Source organism: Marmota marmota, unplaced genomic scaffold (assembly GCF_001458135.2).
Source record: "Marmota marmota marmota unplaced genomic scaffold, marMar, whole genome shotgun sequence".
In the NCBI taxonomy this organism is placed as follows: Eukaryota; Metazoa; Chordata; class Mammalia; order Rodentia; family Sciuridae; genus Marmota; species Marmota marmota.
Window position 1 is genome coordinate 1,589,541 of NW_026000057.1, and position 19,683 is coordinate 1,609,223.

The 19,683-nt window shown below is 36.9% G+C and overlaps 1 protein-coding gene across 2 annotated transcripts in view; it reads right to left on the reverse strand.

The window, feature by feature from the left end:
• Inpp4b (inositol polyphosphate-4-phosphatase type II B) overlaps positions 1-19,683 on the reverse strand; it is a 729,464-nt gene that overhangs the window by 333,832 nt on the left and 375,949 nt on the right. For both annotated transcript variants that reach the window (XM_048813449.1, XM_048813450.1), the window contains 2 exons: positions 9,719-9,918; positions 7,887-7,931 (listed from right to left, as the gene is read on the reverse strand). In XM_048813449.1, coding sequence (XP_048669406.1) covers positions 7,887-7,931; positions 9,719-9,809 — 136 coding nt within the window. In that variant the 5' untranslated portion in view covers positions 9,810-9,918. The remainder of the gene's footprint in view (positions 1-7,886; positions 7,932-9,718; positions 9,919-19,683) is intronic.

Here is a 19,683-nt window from a genome sequence, read left to right on the forward strand (position 1 = left end):
ATCCTTCTCTGTCCACAGCCTCAGTGGCTTTCAATTTTACACAAAGCAAAAGCACCCAATGAATACAGCCCCAATTTCTCATGAGTTACCCATGAGTAGCAATAGATGCTGCAGAACAGTGGCCAGTGCTCTCAGCAATTAGACAACAGAAGGAAGAAGTCATTGGGTACATGCACAGAAAGATAAATAAACTAGATGTGGGGTGTTGACTATAAGTGAAAACCACAAATAAAAAAGGTAGAAAGGGAACATTGAGGAAGGGAAAAAAACCCTCACAGATAACTTGTTTAACCCATATGGAACAATCAATTAAGCCTGCAGAGTAAACCTGGCCAAAGACATCCCTTAATTAAATGTCCTACAATATATAACTCAGAAAGAAATGCCATGTGAAGAATATATATCTTTTATGGCAATGCAGCACAGTTAAGTGAAACAGTCCCAGCAAGAGAAGTGGGAAGTTTGACTTCCTGAATATTTCTCATTTGTGGATTGATATCACACATCTCAATATCCGCAGAATGCCAAACTGGAATTTAGACCAGGGTCAATGAAAAAAAGGCTACAATCCAGCTGCAGAACCCATTAAATCCTGGATCTCCAGAAACCACTAGCACATGACAGACCTGTTAACATGCTCTAATTGGTTCATTTTCTCTTCTTCCAATTAAGTCTCTAATTATTTCAGCAGTACAGGAACCATTACGCAGGTCTTAGATAACCTTTTATTGCTCTTCCTTTCTCATTCTTGCACTTTTAATAATAACTGCAAAGAACACGGCCTTTGGAGTTAAAATCGAGATCCCCCCACACCCTAGGTATATGCCATTGGGCAAAGGGCTGAAGTTATCTGTGAAACATGAATAGCGAGAAGCACCTATGGGCACACTGTAGGATCAGGGTGCAAGTGTAAAGCCTAAAAATTCCTGGCACTCAGGTGTTCCGTAAATGATAGCAATAATTATGCACAAAAATGCAGAGCCAAGACTCCTAACTCAAGGCAGTACTGACTGAGTATGATAAGGTGATTCACCTAAGCTAATATTCATAACAATAGCAATCAATCATTTAGCATATGTCATATAGGTACTTCCTGTATATTAACTTATTTAATCCTTATGAGAAGCTTCTAAGGTAGATGACAATACTCTTCCCATGTTAGAGAGATCCTGAGACAATGGGTGATTTTTTTTCTAAGGCCAAATGTCTAGATAGTAGCATCTGAATCCTCGCAAGTTACCCGTACACCCACGATGTTCACTAGGAGAGCTAAATAGCCTTCAGACTCTACTTCAGCCTAAAATGCAAATCCATTTCTACCCATTGTTCTTATTTTGTTGTTGCTGCAATTTTGTTTTTGATAAGTGAAAGTTCTGAAAAAACATCTCTTCAACTACTGTCAAAATTGCTGCTGTAAAAATTGAGACAATTCACAGACTCACTGCAAAGGCTGTTGCACATACAAATTCCTCATCAGCAGGCAATTGTCTGGGGCACAGCAGCCTATAGTCCACACTGTCCCACTCAGAATGGCCTGAGTCTTCAAGCCCCAAGGTCAGTAAGACCCACTTCTTCATGATACCAAATATAATTAACTAGCATAAAACAATGTTTGAAACTGCTCATTTAAAATTTTAAAACAAGGTCTAAATATTCAGGCAACAATTATAAAATATTTCAAAAGGACTTCTAGAGCTTTATTTTAGAATGCATTATAAGCAATAAAAGAAAAATGCAAATGAGCATTAAATGCATCACTTTGGAAATGAGCTCTAGGGATTTTATATTTCATGTAGTTTCTACTCCTTTTGCCTGAATTTTCTCCTGAGCTCTTCTAAACCAACTGAGATCTTGTTCCTCCTTCAAGACCTGGTCCAAATGCCATTTCCTCAGAGATGCTGTCTCTAATGCCATAGTAATTTTTAATCATTACTCGCTCAGCAATTCCATAGTTATTGGTTTATGTCTTTGTTTCTCTCCTATGGCAATCTGCATGGCATTATTATAATTTCCTGGAAATTCCTAGGAAGCAGGAATCAAAGGAGGTGGGTATGTCAGTCTGTTGGTTAAATGCAGGAGTTTAGAATCAGACAAAGCCCAGATCAGCTCCTGACCCTGTTGCTCCTCTTCCATAAGATCTGTGAGAAGTTAACCCTTGGGAGTCTAAGATTTTTCATCTGTCAGATGGAGATAGTATACGAGAACATGTTTGAAAGTTGACTCCTGGGTTCAACTCTTGGGCTCATTACCTATTCATGTCTAATTTTTCTTACCTCTAAAACAAGGATGTTAATAAAGCAAGAACTCAAAAATGAAATTGTGGGAATTAAAGTAATTAATCTACGTAAATTATTTAGAACACCATATGGCAGACAAGTAAGCATACAATAAATGTTAGCTATTTTTAATATTATTATCCAGTAGAATTGTGATAGGGCCTATTCATGATCCTGCTGTAGTAAAGAACCAAGCTCATGGTGAATGTGAACAATAGCAGCTGATCATGTGATCTCTTGGGACCTCACACACTCCCTGTCTTTAGAAGAGTCCCAGAAAACAATTTTCAGTGGAATGCAATATTTTACATGGTACATAGTACAATGTAAGAATCGAAAAAAAAATGATGATCCGTTTGTAATAATGCAACACAATTAGGCAAGTGCAAAGCTTTGTCTAGTGCCGTTGCTTCTCTTGCTCTGAAGGTCATCTTGCATTGTATATAGTGAAATAATATTTTTATCACTAGATGAAATACAAAAATATATTTCTGTGCTTAGCATCCCTTTAAGCTGAATCAGTGTACCATGTCAAAGGTGAAAAATACTAGACTAGAATCTTCCTTTCCCCCACTGGAGTTTTTTAAAAGACAGTGTTTTATAGTCATTTATAGAACACAAATCAGCAAGAGAGAAGAAGTGTGAATACAGAAAAGAATTAGTAAGTTGGGCCTCCTAAGATATATTTTTTAAGAGAAAGGTAAAATAATACCCGATTTATAGCCATTTGTAAAGTATAAATGCACCTGACATGTAGGCTAATGAAGGCCCTAGGAAGTGGCAAAAGATGGGTCTTTTAAAGAGGTGAGACAGTTCTTCTCATACAGCTTGTAATTTTGGACACAATTCTATGCATTTGTACATACACTGAGCACTGAAAACTGATCACATGAATTCGTGATTTTTTTTCCCCTCACTGAACTTTAGAAACACAGTGACTTTTTTTTTTTTTTTTAAGCTGGGTACAGTGGTGCACACCTGTAATCCCAGCAGTTTGGGAGGCTGAGGCAAGAGGATCAGAAGTTCAAGGCCAACCATGGCAACATAGTGAGACCCTGTCTCAAAATAAAAAAATAAAAAGAGTTGGGGATGTAATCCAGTGGTAGAGCATCCCTGGGTTTAATTCTCAGTACTTCCAAGAAGTAAAAAGAAGTTAAATAAGAAATACAGTGGCCCTGTATATAAAATCCAAAATAGATACATGTCATTTAATATATAAAACAAGGGACAAACTAAGTATTCAGAATCAGCACTTTTCTGCCAAAGCCTTAACAATCAAAGGACATAATCTCTCCTGATTCACTGTCACTGTGGTGTTTGCTATAACCTACCTAAGGACATCCTGTCATCGTACCAGGACATGATATTGTGATGAAACTTGGTCATCAGCAATGAACCTCAGGATGCTACACACAATTTGCCTGGCACAGTGTACAATGGGTTGCACATCTAGACTTTTCTGTTTTAATCGTTCACTTGCACGGAGAAAACAGAGTTTCTACAAGAATTGCACTTCATCTATATAATCATGATACATGTGATACCAAAATTAATTCTCTAAGACACATGGAACCACTAATGTTTTTTTTTCATGTATCTTACCATTTCCATAGAAAGAGGAAGTAGATGAATCAAAAAATCTATTTAAGGAGAGCACTCTGCATTTTCTCCTCTAGGAAGACAAGATGGTTATCCTGCTACTATAGATTGGATCTTCAATGACCTCAAAAACCTATGTGTTAAAGACTTGGTCCCTGGGCTGTGATGCTACTGACCGGTGGGGGAACCTTTTAAGACATGGGGTCTTGTAGAAGGAATTTAGGCCATTGGTGGTATGACCTTGAATAGGATATTGGGACCCTGGTCTCTTTCCTCTCTCTTTTTTCCTTTCAAGCTGCCACGGGGCAGCCACAGGCTCCCACCATGATGTGATGAATTGTCGCATCACAGGCCTGAAAGCAACAGGGCCAAGGGATCATGGACTGAAACATCTAAAACTTCAAGCCAAAATAAACTTTTCTCCTTATAATTTCACTTTCTCGGGTATTTTGTTACAACAATTAGAAACTGACTTGTACACCTATTTATAGCTAGGCATGATCAGATGTATTTGTTGCCTGTCTTTTGGGTATGTTCTGAATTTGGACTCTTCATCTTGTGCTAAGAACAATGTGCTGAAATCATTTTATCTCTATATACTCTATTCCTCTCACAATATAGTTTGAATAAATGACTTATACTTGTAAGGGTTTCCCTGAGCTTTCATGTTCCCGTATACATCATAATCAACCCTAAAACTTGTGAACATGTACAAAATGCATCTTTTATTTTACCTTGTTATGAGCCATTTGGCTTTGATTGGGTATCAGCCATGAAGAAATAAATTAAGAACATGACTTCACAGTGTCCAATCAAGAACACAGGATCACATCATATTCTCTCCTATATATTCAATAGAAATCACTATCTATTAACTTCAATTTATAAAATATGAAAATATTCTCTTAAGCATTCCATTGACTGGAGATAATCAATGGAGGCATCTGACAGCATTGTAAGTATAACCAAGGAAGGTAAACTTAAAACAGTTCATAGAAATTTCTTTTAATGTCTTTTAAAGATTAGTCTTCTCTACATATTTTCCTCAATGGTTTTAAGGAGGAAATATACCCAGATTTTGAGAAATGATCCCTCTTTTTGAAAGCCAACTTTGTTGAAATAAATTTTGTTAAGCCATCAACAAAATTCGTGTTCTGTTTTAATTATTTTTTTCTTTGTGAAAATAAAAAGCATATCAATACATTCAAAGAAGTAAATAGTATGGAGCAGAGTTGCAGTTGAATAAGGATAAATTAATATGAATACAGTCACTCATCAGAAATACGGTCAACATTGCACATGAGACATTTTCATTTCCAGCACATGTGTACCTAGTGCTATCAAGACATCTCTAACCAACTAGCTTGCTCAATCTTCTACCTTAATTATCTGAATAAAGATGTAGCAGAGGAACCTCACTGAGATGCAACGGTTTTATGACCTCACATGGCCAAAAGTTATTCATAAAAAATAACTTGGGCAAAGCAACATGATACCTGGTGACATGATTAGTCAGCTGTTTCCTTAATTTAAGGAGCAAGGTCCATGAAATTCTCAATTTATTTGACTATTTTAGCAGAGAGTATCCAATGTAAAACTTTTAGATGGACAAACAGTGTTCTCATTGTATTTTTTTCCTCGAAACTTGTTCTTGTTTACTTCTGAATTTGGACTCTTCATCTTGTGCTAAGAACAATGTGCTGAAATCATTTTATCTCTAAATACTCTATTCCTCTCACAATATAGTTTGAATAAATGACTTATACTTGTAAGGGTTTCCCTGTATATTTTTTAAATATACACATCCTTAAACAATGATCGAAATATTTTAAGAAACTATTTTTCTCTCACTATTCAATATGAAATGTATACAAGTTAATTATATAATAGGTGAAGCTGAAGAATTTGTGGGATTAAAAAAAAAAACTCCAAGGAAAAATACTGACAGAAATCTAAGTAAAACTTACAAGGATTTACTGTGCTATTCTTGAAAAGGTAGTTTTGGGGGTTTTTTTCTGTTTTTTTTTTTTTTAAAGTTCTTCAAGAAATGGTGTAGTTGAGGATCTCAAAGTGCTAAGAAGCATAACAGTCTAGAAAATGTGCCTTTCATAGTCAACAATACAATTGCATGAAGACTAAATAACATTTTTAGTAAATTTATATTCACTCTTCAGGCATTTCTTGCTATTTGTAAAGGTAAAATTATCTATTCCTAAGACTTAGTGTATTTTTGAATAAATACAGGAAAAGGAAAAATGAAGTTTCTTAAAGAGGAAGAACATTATCACCAATCAATTCTGTGATTCAGAGCTATGATTCAAAACCAAAAAAGTAAGTGAGGACAGCGTTGTTACTGAACTTGACTAGGCTTTCACATAATCAGCACAATTAGGCCTTTGAACAGAAGACACTGTTTTGTTTTACTGTAAGTAGACAGGAGTCTGACCTAAGTACCCTGTCTCTGGAAAGTTGGAGGCCATGTCTCTTCAATACTTTCCATTCCAACTGGTTCTGCCCCCTTCTCGCTCCCCTTTTCTCCAGCACACAAACAAGAAGGCTTGCTTGTACTTTGAAATACACCAAATCAATCTAACAGATCTTAACTTTCAGAAGGTGTATCAGAAAGGTAAAAAAGAAGCTCCTTCTCTAAAATATCAAAGGTGGGTACACACCAAGTAGGAAGAGGTCTACTCAGTGAGTCTTGGGGTACCTAGGCTTCCTTCTGCTGCTCAGCTTCATTTCTGAAAACAAAGTCTACGATCCCACATCATCTGAAACTCAAAAAAGTAAAAGCTTTATTGGTGTTCCCACAAAAGTTTCTAGAGTTTTTACATTTTCCCCCTGTTTCTCAATACCTGGCGGGGAGAGGGAATCTAGAATCCTTAGTCACAGCACCTTTTAGATAGATTTGTAACAAAAATAAAATGTTCAAAACACAAATTATACACAATTATTATTCTCAAAAATTTATTCTTCAAAGTGAAATATTTTGAGCAAAGGATATAAACTTGAAACATAATTAATACAAATATATGTTCCTAAACTAATTAGGATTTAAACCACTAAAGGTCAGTATAGTATATGTACATTTTTAAATTTGCCCCAAAACTTAAGAAAATACCTGTATTAATATGTAAAGATTTGTGTACTAAAATGTATCCTGACTATGTATTAGATATGTGCCTGTGATAGTTTTTAAAGCCTAATTTAAAATAAAACATAAAGATATTGTTACCCTTTCAAAATATTTCAAAACCGTCTAGGAAGAAAATAAAAGAACTCTCTAAATAGTTCATACAAACTCTATTTTTAACCCTCATTAAATACCTTTCTGCATCTAGGTTTGCAGTTATATGTGGTTCAAGTCCAAAGAAATTCCCTTTTCATACTAACAGGGTGGCCTCATCTCAGTGCACATTTTCAATTTATTCTTGGACAAAGTTACAAATTTCAACAAGTGACAGAACTTGAAAATGGCTTAAGGAAATCCAAACTTGGATTTAAAGTTAAATTTTCAAGTGCCAAAGATCTGTCCTCAAAATCCATATTTAAGAATAAGTGAATCAATAAGTGAATATTTTTGAGTAAGGCAGAAAGGGAGCAAGATTTCTGTAAATGGCATAAAGAAACACAAAGGGAAACTTCATGGAGTCTTTGTCTAGCCCAAAGAATGAAAAATTTAGACAAGCAGATTTCAAGCAACAAAAAGCAGTCACTAAACTGGAATGAATGTTGGCAAGGGATTTGTGGTCAGCGTACCTGTTTAACAGGTAAAACTCTACCTTCACTGAACTCTGTACCCTTGGGCAGCAAAGTACCCTGCGCAGCAGCATCCAGGAATTTTTATTTAAAAATTAGAGATATTTACACCTACATTATGGAATACATTTTTAATAGACCAAAGTTCTTGAAAGTTTGCAAAGTATGATATAAGTAATGTATATATAACTTGCAAACTACTATACAAATGTGTATTATACTTATTGGTATAAATAAAATGAAATTCCTTACCAAGGATGAATTCCAACTGTGGTTCATTTGGAATCTTCTGAATACCTATAAATAATAGGTATAAATTCAGATTTAAAAAGTCAACTCATTGTCAATAATATGACAGTAGATATTACTGTATTTCGCTCTGACCAGAATATACAAATACATTATATGACAGAATGTATTCACATGTGGCTAATCAGGCTCACTCATTTTAAGTTCTCAGAAGAAGGCATATTATTTGTAGCCGAACTAGATGTGACTGGAGATGGCCATTTCTTTTGGAAGCATGCAGACAGAAGAAAAACTTTTAAAAGGAACCACCTTACCAAAGGAAATCATTAGCTAAAGGAAGTCTCCAACGAGGGTTATGGTGGCCATCATCATGATGCTGGTGGTTCTGCTAATTTATTGAGAGCTTAAACCAACATTCTGATGAACGTGCCCATTCCTCTTGTTAGCAATGTTTAAAAAAAATGTGACATGGTTAAACGACTTATGATGAAATAGGAGGGAAGATGATTCTGAAGAACAAAGGCATGGAAATGCACACATCTAGAAATGGTAGGAAAGTGGGATGGTCAGGGTGCAGTAGTGGTAATGTAGGAAGGAGGTGGATCCCAGACGGACACACAGAAGGTGAGGACTGGCTGGATGAATGGGATGCTGTCCATTACAACTCATGAGTGGCTCAAGAAGCCCATGTAAAACATATTGAAAAGGCAACCACTCGGCAATAAATTTAAGAATATGATAAAAATAACTCTCCTTGTTTATTTTTGTTGGTGCACTCAGGAGACACTGTTCAAATAAACTGTCACTGATATATTTCTAAAGCCGCATCTTTTCATAAAAAATAATATTTTTATTCACAGAGTTAAACTTTTTTTTGCATGGTAACCACTTATTTTTTTTTCTCCTGCTGACATTTAACAATGCTGTGGTTAATAATTTTAGACTTTTCATGAGAGGTTAGAGGGACAATCATTAGGTAGGTCTTTGTGAAATTCGAATAGACTGGATTTTGCAAAAGGTTATGAATAATTAACTCCACTGGAGGCTTTGACAATCAAACTTCTTGAAAATGCATCCAACCAATACCATTTTCTAAAGATAATTTTATAATATAAATTAAAAGAGAAGGTTAGGAATATATTTGTCAGTGTTCAACAACTGGGTAACAAGAACCTTCTGGGAAAAAAAGATGTAATTCATACTAAATTATATAATGCAAACCCCAGAATTTTAAGCATGAGAGGAAACATACAATTCTTCCAATGATTTTAATTATTTGAATAGCACACACACACAAAAGAAACAATTCTAATGTTCAAATGAAAATCTCTGAGCTTGCTCTAGTGAGATGAATTAGTGCTCTCCGGTTGAGCAGCAACAGTCTACCCTGTTAACAGTGTAAAATAGTGTAACAATTTTTCACTAAGACTTTCAACTAAAATGCCTTTTTGTCTTAAAGAGAAAATATCTATGCTCCAAACAATATAATTCTGCATAAGAATGTACAAATACCAAATACAAGATGTTCTTAAATAGTCTACTATATAAAAGATATCTTTAAAAAGCATTAACTAGTGCTAATACAAAATAAATTACTGTGATTTATCATTTTATATTTAACCATTTCATGGACTATTATCTCTCTCTCCCAGGATAAAAGACATGAAGCAGACTGTACACTCACATACAACATAAATAGTGCAAAAGAAAAAGTTGTGCAATCTCATGCCACTTGCTCCAACTCCCATTTCTGTGAGTGCACAGGTTGTGTTTAGTTGACCCAGCCTGCTTCTTCAGAGACTTACTCTGAAGGGGAAGGGCACAAAAATACTTACTTGTGAACTGAGTGCCCCCAGTTTCATTTGCCTGGGCTGTAGGAAGAAAATGCTGGCCTTCTTCCGATGCTCCTTCTTCTTTGATTTCCATGATCGTCCTTCACAAGTGTTTAATTTGCCAAGTGGTCTGCTCCAATGACCAGCCAGTGATTTCTGGTAGATCTATCTTCACACTCAGGGTTTGATGTCTCACTGAAATTCTGCATGTAGGAAACATCAAAAGTGAAAAATCTCATTTACTTTGGATTTCAACAGAAAGTGAAGAATTAAAGTAAAGCAGAGCACAACTATGTATACATAAACTTCCTTCCTCCCCATCTCACCCAGTTCATGAAATCAACACACCATAAGTTCTAGGTTAAATAGAAGTTTTCCAGGCAAAGGTTAGATGGTCACGTGAGTGACTTCTAAATTCTGAAAGGTGTGTTCTTTCTCTTCAGGTTAATTCTAAAGGAGAGTAGACAGATTCAGGGGCAGCTAAGGTAATATGTGCATAATTTAGCAGCAAAGGCAGGCAGCTTCATTTCAAGGTATTAGCTTGCTTTGCCAAGGTGAGGACTACCATCATTTCTTCCATTAGAATTGCCCTTTCTGCTCATCTTTCCATTTGCCCATCTTAGAACATAATTCATGATCACAAAAAGGTAATTTGGCTTGACATGCATCTTCTGAGATGGGCCAACTGTTTGTATAGTGGAGTTTCCAACCTTATTACTGTCCACAAACTTTCTTGCTGTTATGCCTAATAAAGGTTTAATTGTTTAATGATTGAGATATATGGTGAAAAGAATGAGTAATAATTGTAAAAAGCTAAAACTCAAGCAGAAATGAAAGTAATAGCAAAGTGATGAAAATTAGCATGGGGAAAAAAGTCTCTCCAAAAATTTAATACCCTGTTACTCAGTCAGTCTCAAATAGTTACAAGTTCATTTTGATACTTAGCATGATATACATGACCAAGAATGAATTGAAAAAAAATCAATGTTGTTTTAAATCAAGTTACCAGCTGAATTAAAATGTGTGAAAAATCTTTAAGTGTCTACCCAGCACTGTTTAATGAGATAGCGGCAATTGAGTGGTTTGGAATACTGATGTGGACTTCAAACTTTACAAATCAACAGCTTCAATTTCTGTTGTTCTTAACAAAGCAGTTTCATTTATAATTCAGTGCTAGTTCTAAAAATCATATAGAAAAAAATTAAATCCAAAAAGCATCTTGAATCCTTAGAAAATATTATAATAAAGATGTAGATAAACACATATTGGTTTCTAATTATATAAGAAAACACTTTCTGGTGCAAAGGGCTATTGCACCATTAATTAGACCAAATCCTTTAATTTCAAAATAATGTTCTGAATAAAGATAATGCTTCCTAACTTCTTTTACAGCTATGAAATTTTTAAGTTTTTTCTAATAAGGAAAGACACATATTCATTGCAGTCCCAAGGGCCTGTGACAAATTCTAGTAGTGGGATATACCCACAGAGGACTGCAGTTATCTGTCAGTTGAATATAAGGACCTTGCTAACTTCATTATGTTCTTTTACCAAAGACCCAAACCTTAATCCTGATAAGTCATCTTAGAAATGTGAAAGGAGATTACATGAGATAGTAGGAAGGAATCCTTGCAAATAATAGCTCAGTATTATAGGGGAAATTAATAAAATAAATGTCCACTCTCTGTGTCATTGTGCCCACTTGTATAATTTGGGGGTGAGGGAAGAGGACCGATGTCTGCAATGACTCCTAGCCATGACCCCATTGTAAGCATATTAACCATTTAAAACAAGTTGACTAGGAAAATACAATTGTAAATTTAGAGAAAACTGAGCCAAATGCACCACACAAGGATTATGTGATCACCTGAGAGATTCTATTCATTTTCATTCGTCTTTTGTTGCAGTGAGGCCTAATTGAAGATTTAAAGAGCATATTTCAGAAGGAATCACTGACCAAGCTCCAGGAAAGAGAAGCATTTGTAGCTGATAAAGGGCACATTTACCTATGGTTATGGTTTGGTACAATAGTTCCTTTTCTGTGTCTATTTGGAAATTTTCTGGTTTGGCGATCATGCACAAGAACAGACTGTGGTTTTTGCATGCCACGAAAATCATTAAAAGACAACCTTTAAGCATAGCAAGTGCTCAGGCCAGTTCTCATATCTTTTGTCCTACTTAGAAGAGCAATAGACCAAATGGTCATAATATTCAGAAAATATTCTTGGTTTTCTCCTACTGCTCCACCACAGAGTGGAAAGGATCAAGAGCTATTCAGTAATGTGTAATTGAACAGTATTTCGCACTGACTGCTGTAATATCAGGCATTTTTAATGGTTTGTTCATCTCACACTGCAAAGAAGAATCTGACATGCACATAGAAACATATGAGAAGATTATGGTTAATTAGGAAGAGAAGACTAGTAACACCTATGAAAATATTAAGACTATTTGATGAAGGACAAAATGTGACATATTCAATATTAGAATCCTGCAGTGTGATGCGAGCCACTTACTGGTGATAGGAAATAAAACAGCATCTTGATATCCTGGCTCTGGTGGTGAACGGAGGGTACGGGAGATGGTATTAAGGAGCATGCCCTTAGCTGTCATGCTTTACTAAACAGCACACTTCTACCACAGTGTCCTAGAATATAGTCACCATTGAATTTGAGAATTTTTTTTAAAAGAAAACAGAGATGAATGAAGTAAGATCAAGGGATTTTAATATAAAGTCTAGAAGATGAAAGAAGAGAAAATAAGAATCAGGTCTCTTAGTGATTACATGTAACAAGTTATGATCAGACAAACATTTTGCAGATATTAAATAATACAACTTTAATTAAGTTGTCTTACTTCGGTCTGTAGAGCCATGATAATTGTCATTCCAGGACAGGAAAGCACAAGACAATTAGAAACAGGATGAATTAAATTCAGAGAAACAGGATGTATTAAATCCTTTTTCCCATTTGGCCAAATTCTAGGATATTTACATATATTTTAGAATATATGTAGATAGTAGACTGAAGGTAATCCTAACATTGGTGAAGGTAGAATCAGAGACAGAGGAATAGAGGTGAGTAAGAAGAGGACTCCAGGGTGGGAGAGCTGCACTCCTCTCAGGGACTTGAAGGCCTGAAAGTGTGGAGAAGCTTTTTGGTAGATGGCAGGGGCATGTCTGGGATAAGCCACCTTACAGGTGGCCTCTCTGTCAACACAGGGCTTTATCCTAAGAGTGGAAGAGAGTCCCCCATAGATGGACAGAAGGACAGGACCTCCGTTAAAACCCAGGATTCCCTCTACTTCTCTAGTGCACGCATGGGTCCAAGAAAAGACTCTCTGACTCTCAAATGGAGTACAGAAGAAAGTAGAATTGAGACCTAGAAGGTGAGCACTGGGGATGTTGACAAAAGGATATGACAACTGTGTGGCAGAAGTTGAGATATTAGCTTCTAAGGCCACGCAGCAGATAGAAGATCCAGCCCAAATGCACCAGACCTTCTCCTCCATCTAGAGCCAAGGTAAGGCCCAGTTTTCAGAAATTATTGACCAGGCTATGAGAACACAGCTTAGGGGTCACTCCAGCCAGATGGGGGAACAGTGACAGAGCCAGGATCACTCATCATAGTAAAATCCTTCTTCATAGCAAAAGAAAAACATTAAAAGAAAGAAAAAATACTTCCTACAGAATGGGAGAAAATATTTGCCAGCCACTCTTCTGACAGAGGGTTAAAATCCAGAACAAAGAAAGAACTCAGCAACTCAACACTAAAGAAAAAACAAGCAAACAAAACAAAACAAATGAACAAACAAAAAACCCAATCAATAAATGAATAAATGAATTGAATACACACTCTCAAAAGAATTAGTACAAATCACCAACAATTATATGACAAAAGTGTTCAACACCTTTAGACATCAGACTCTGTTTGAGTTGGGACTAAAAATCAAAGGACCGACTCAACTTCCTGGTCTTACTTGTTCTCTCTTGGATTTTGTGAAATACCTTCCTAGAATTGAATCTGAAGTCTTCGTGAGTCTCCCACTTTAATTTTTTTTTCTTGTGGTGATTGTTTCTGAAATTAAATGGGAATTGCCTTCAGAGAAAATCTATAGAGATAAGAAGAGATCAGTCAGTAGAGGAGACTGCCAACCAGATCGGAGAGACTAAGTTTACTTAGAAGAGTAGAAAGAAAGCAGGTTCAATACACTTTAAGCAGGAGAGTGACATGGACATGCTTGAATTTTAGAAAGTTTTCCAGGTATCAAGGTAAGTAATACCCTGCAAGGTGGTAATGACATGGAAAACAACCTCACTTGGAGGGTATATTCTAGGAAAATAAAATAATAATGGATGTCTAAACCAAGATTAAAGTAGATGATTAGAAAAGAGAACCATGATTCCAAACAAAGTTATTACATAGAATTTACTGGCCTTCATGATAAATTCTTGGTGACACTCAGAAGCATTATAGAACACTAAACCATCCCAAAATGAAGGAGGAAGAATTTTAGTCAAATATGATGAATTCAGTTTTAACCATGTTGTCTTGAGGTAACTTCAAATTGTCAGAAAGCAGTTGAATATGCATGGATTTTGATTCTTGGGAGACAAATTAAGACCAGAAAAGTGTATTTGGAAATCATTGGCTTATAGTTAACTCAAAAGAATGTATAAAGTTCCTGAAAGAAAATGCATGAACTGAGAAGAGAGAGTTAAGGAATCCACCTTAAGGCACAAAAAATACTTTAGGAGATAAGAAGGGTCCTTGAAAAAATCATGGACAGTCAACAAAGGGAAGCAGCAGTAAGAGTAACCTGTTGGGAGTCGCCCCGGCTCCAAAGATGGCGCTGACCGCGCTTCCGGTACTAACTTCCCCAAGCCCCAAGACAGCGGCGGGAAGAGCCGCCCAATGGTGAGCCCTGCTGACCCTCATGATCCTTACCCACCAATCAGAAAGCGCCCTGTGCCAATATCCTGCTCTGTTGAACCGTCCCCACCCTCCCCCCCCGCCCTATAAATGTGCAAAGCTGTCCCTCAATAAAGGGGTACTTCTCTGACGAGGAGCCTTGTCTGGTCGTTCTTTCATAACCAATGGAATAATGTCCCTGGACCTGATGGGTATTTCTCAAGTAGATAAGATCATGGGGTTCAGAGATGGCTTTATTTAACTATTCATTTATTTATTTCCTTATTTTTAAGGATAGGGAGATGTGAGCAGACCTAAATGCTGAAGGGATATAGCCAGAAAAACAGAGCAACTGAGGATTGAGGAGGAAGGGGGATGATTGATTGGACAAGGAAAAATTTAGAGTATAGAGTCCACTGGAACGAGAGGGACGGCGGTGAGATGAAAATGAAGCATGGGCCGACAGGTGAGGGCCCAAGCTCGAGATGTCTCCTCAATTGCCTCATTTTTTAATTTTTTCATTTCAAGAAAGGCATATTTATAAATTAAGTTTAAGGGAAAATTTCTCAACCCAACTTCAAAAGCACAGACCATAAAGGAAAATATTAATATCTGACGACATTAAAATAAAAATGTCCTGTGAGCAGACGCTACCTTAAAAATGAGAAAAGAAACTACACACTGGCAAAGTAGATGGTTCTCGCTGATCTTTAGAATAAAGAAAGATGTAAATAATATCACTCCCACCCCAACCATAGTAAAAAGCTGAATTATATATAAAATCACAACTGGTTCTTAACTAATAAAAGAAATAAGGGTCTCAGGGCCACTAACAATGCTGAATATAAGAAACAACAGATACTTCTATAGAATAGCTAATGGGAAGAAGAGATGTCAGGCCCTAAATAGGCTGGTAAAAAGAAATCAGCCAAAGGATTCAATGAATTACTGAAGGTGGACACTGGCTAGTGAGGAGTAGAGAGGTCCTGAGAGCCACAACCCCAGGGTCCTCTTTACTCTCTAACCGACTCTTCTTCCTGGACCTCACCCATGGGCTTAGGAGAAAGACCAGGAGCAGAGTGGGGGTCTGGTGGAAACACCCCTCCATGACACATGCCTGTGGCCGGAAAAGCAGAAAGCACCACTTGGATCCTCCTCTTACAGGACAAAAGTAACAAACCCTGTTGCCATAGGGCATAGGTGAAGACTCACCACACAGAGGAGATGAAAGCAAGGGAGGAATGGGAAATATCCTGAGGCCAGATCATTAAAGACACTCTGATCTTCTATTGCTATGACCCAAGATCAAGGAGCTTGCCCAAGAACCCAGGTGAAAGAGGACTAGAGAGTAACTCTGGCTCTTACCTCCAGGCCAGCAAACACCACAACCCAGGCCATAGTAGATTGCCTACCACTGAAAGAGGAACTACCATAAACAGTGGCCCACCCTCTCTGTGGTTAGCAACCCCCAGGCAAAGCCTAAAGTTGAGAGTGGAGATCAAAGCCCCACCACTCAGCGCCATCCTCAGCATGAGCTACGGCTGGAAGGATGCGTAGCCAGTGAGACACACAAGTTGGCCCTGGCAACAAAACCCAAACTCAGCTAAATTACTGAGTAGATTGAGTCAAATTCCCTGACATACAAATTAAAGGTCTACCAGAAAAAGCAAAATGCCCACTTCCGGGCATAAGTAATCTTTACCTCAGATTCAGGAGGAGAGGAGAAAAAAAAAATTATTGAGAGAAAAATGCAGATAAGCAATAAAGAGAGCCATATTTGGATATTACCCAGTACTGAAAAGTCAGGAGGAGAATCAGAAAAAGAACAGGCTCAAGACTCAGTGGAATGGGAAGCCAAACTGCATCACCAGATGGGAAAGCTGAGCAGAAATATGGAAAATGCAAAATGAACAAAATGGAAATACTAGAAATCTAAATCAGGGTAATACAATTGAAGAACACCTTTAACAGGCTTCTTCATAGATTCAAAACAGTCAAGGAAACAGTCAATTTGAAGGTAGGTCAATAGAAATCAAGCAAACTGAAACAAAAAGGGTAAAGAGTGACAAAGCAAAAGTACATCCAAAAGCTCTGTGACAATAATGAACAGCCTAATATATATAAATATTTAAATGATAATGGCTGAGGATTTTCCAAGGGTTGAAAGATATCCAAACACAGGTCCAAGGATGTCAGAAAACCGAGAAGAGTGATTGTACACGCCCCCACCCTCACCAATGAGCCAATGAGCAGCATATACTCAAACCACTGAAAACCAAAGGTAAAAATATAAGTATAAGGAAAAATGGCAAATTACATAGACTATCAAAGTAAGAAACATAATGGCCATCTTGTTGAACCACGTAATCCAGAGGACACTGGAGTGGCATCTTTAAAGTTCTGAAGGAAGAAAACCTGTCAACTCAGAATTCTATACAAAGCAAACATAATTTGTTAAAAAAAAAAAAACTAAGGAGTAATGAAGGCTTTTATCCAGAAATAATGAACGACAAATTCATTATCAGCACTTCAAGAAATGTTATAGGAAGTTCTTCAAGTGTGACACTTGGATTTAGAAAAGAAATGAACAGCTCTGCAGATGGTAAAAAGGAAAGTAAAAGTTAATTTCATCTGTTCTTGCTTTTAGTGATGATTCAAAATTACTGCCTAGGGCAGAGGCTGGCAAACATTGTCTGTTAAGGGCCTGGTAGCAAATATTTTGTGCTTTGTGGGCTACCTAAGCTGTCACACCATTTCAACTCAGGTTAAGGCAGCCACTGGTGATACCTAACCAACAAGCGTGGCCTTGTTACCATAAACTTTGGTTACAAAGCTCACCAGCATTTTGGATTTGACCTGTGGGCCACAGTTGGCCAACCACTAGCTAGCACAAAAGTAGTAGCAAAATATTGGGTGCTTATGACATACAAATGAAAATAGATAATGCAAATAGCAAAAGGCATGGGAGGAAGAAACAATGAGTATATTATATAGTCTTGTACTACAAATATAGTGTACAATTATGCCACTAATGTATTTAAACTGTGACTAATTTACAATATATGTGGTAACCTAGGTTAGCCACAATTGACCTCAAAAATATAATAAGCTAATAATGCAGAGAGAATGGAATAAAGAAATCTACAATTCATCTACAAGCAAGGAAAAAGAACAAGAATGGATAGAATAACTAGAAATCAACTACCAGAATATTTTTAATCCAACTATATCAAAAATTATATTAAATACAGTCTTCACACACATGCATGCACATAAACACACATACCCCAATTAGAAAGTGGAGATTATCAGCTTGGATAAAAACAGTATGATTTGCTATGTGCTCTGCATTGTATGTCAATATGATAACACAGATGGGATAGAAACAAAGGGATGGAAGAATATATATAACGCAAAGGGCAGTCAGAAGAAAGCTGGAGTGGCTACAGTAGTGCCAGATTTTGATTGTTGATTTTGAATATTGATTTCCCATCAAGAAATATTAGCAGGGGCATGATAATTACAAAATGGTTAATTCACCCGAAAGATAAAATAAACCTAAATGTGTAAGAATCTAACAACAGAGCATCATAATACACAAAACAAAAACTGACAGGATTGATAGAAGACGTCAACCAATCCACAGTTATACCTGGGGCCACCAACATTCCTTTCCTAGCAACTGACAGAACGAATATATGAATATATAAACTCTAAGTGCTAAGTGAGGGCCAGGCACAGTGGCGCATGCCTGTAATCCCAGTGGCTCTGGAGGCTGAGGTAGGAGGATTGTGAGTTCAAAGCCAGCCTCAGCAAAAGCTAGGTGCTAAACAACTCAGTGAGACCCTGTCTCTAAATAAAATACAAAATAGGGCTGGGGATGTAGTACAGTGGTTCGGTGCTCCTGAGTTCAATCCCTTGTACAGAAAAAAAAAAAAAGTGAGGACACAGAAGAGTCACACAATCCTCATTTATAAAATAATCTACCTAAAACGGAATGCACATTTTTTTTCAGAGTGCACATGGAATATTCACTATGAAACATTAAATTCTGGGTCACAGAGCAAACCTTAACAAAATTAAAATAAATAAAATTGTAGCAAGTACATTTTCTTTAATAATGCATCATGGGGTTCTTTTTTGAAATTGTCTATTCTGGTTTTTTAAAACATCCTGCATCTGGATGTCCACCTCATTATCAAGGTTTGAAAAATTTTTGTTTATTACTTCCCTGAAGAGTCTATCCATTCCGTTTTTTAAAAGTGCACAGAGAACAGGGTTTGGTGGCGTACACCTGGAATTCTGATGGCTCAGGAGGCTAACAAAGGAGGATCACAAGCTTGAGACCAGCCTCAGCAACTTATCAAGCCCCTAAGCAACTTAGTGAAACCCTGTCTCCGAAAAAAAAAATGAGGGGAAATGTGGTTCAGTGGTTAAGTGCCCCTGGATTCAATCCCTGGTACACAGAGAGAATGCAGAAGAGATAAAGCAAGTGATGGTTCTAAGAAAGGAGGAGATTAAAACAGGAAAAACAAAGTAGAGTGAAAGTTCAAAAAAAGAGAATTTGGTGGTTAGCAGGAGAAACAAACAAATAGAAAAAGAGAAACAAATGAAAATAAAACAAATTCTAAATAAACAAACCCCAAACCCTAACCCTCAAAAGATGAGGCGAGTACAAATAACTACATATGATAAAAACGAGGAAGGAAAAAAAAAAGAAACATGTATATGTTCATAGTTGATGAACCAATAAGCATGGTAAGAACATCAAATCACCAAATAAATAAAAGATAAATAAAAGGAAAATATATTCTTTAATAAAAAATGAAGAAATCATCTCCACTAAAGGGGTCAGAAATGACAGAAATGGACAGTCCAGGCCCATGCTCAACTATTCTCCTTTTTGTTTCTTCTTGGGCTATGTACTGGCAGGCCTGGGGCTGGGGGTGTTGCTCACCAAGCTGCCAGCCCCAGTGGCCTAAGACTGAAGCTGATTGAAACAGCTCTCAGCTTCCCTTCTCACCAGTAGGAGGTAGGATGGAGTAGGAAGTACTATCA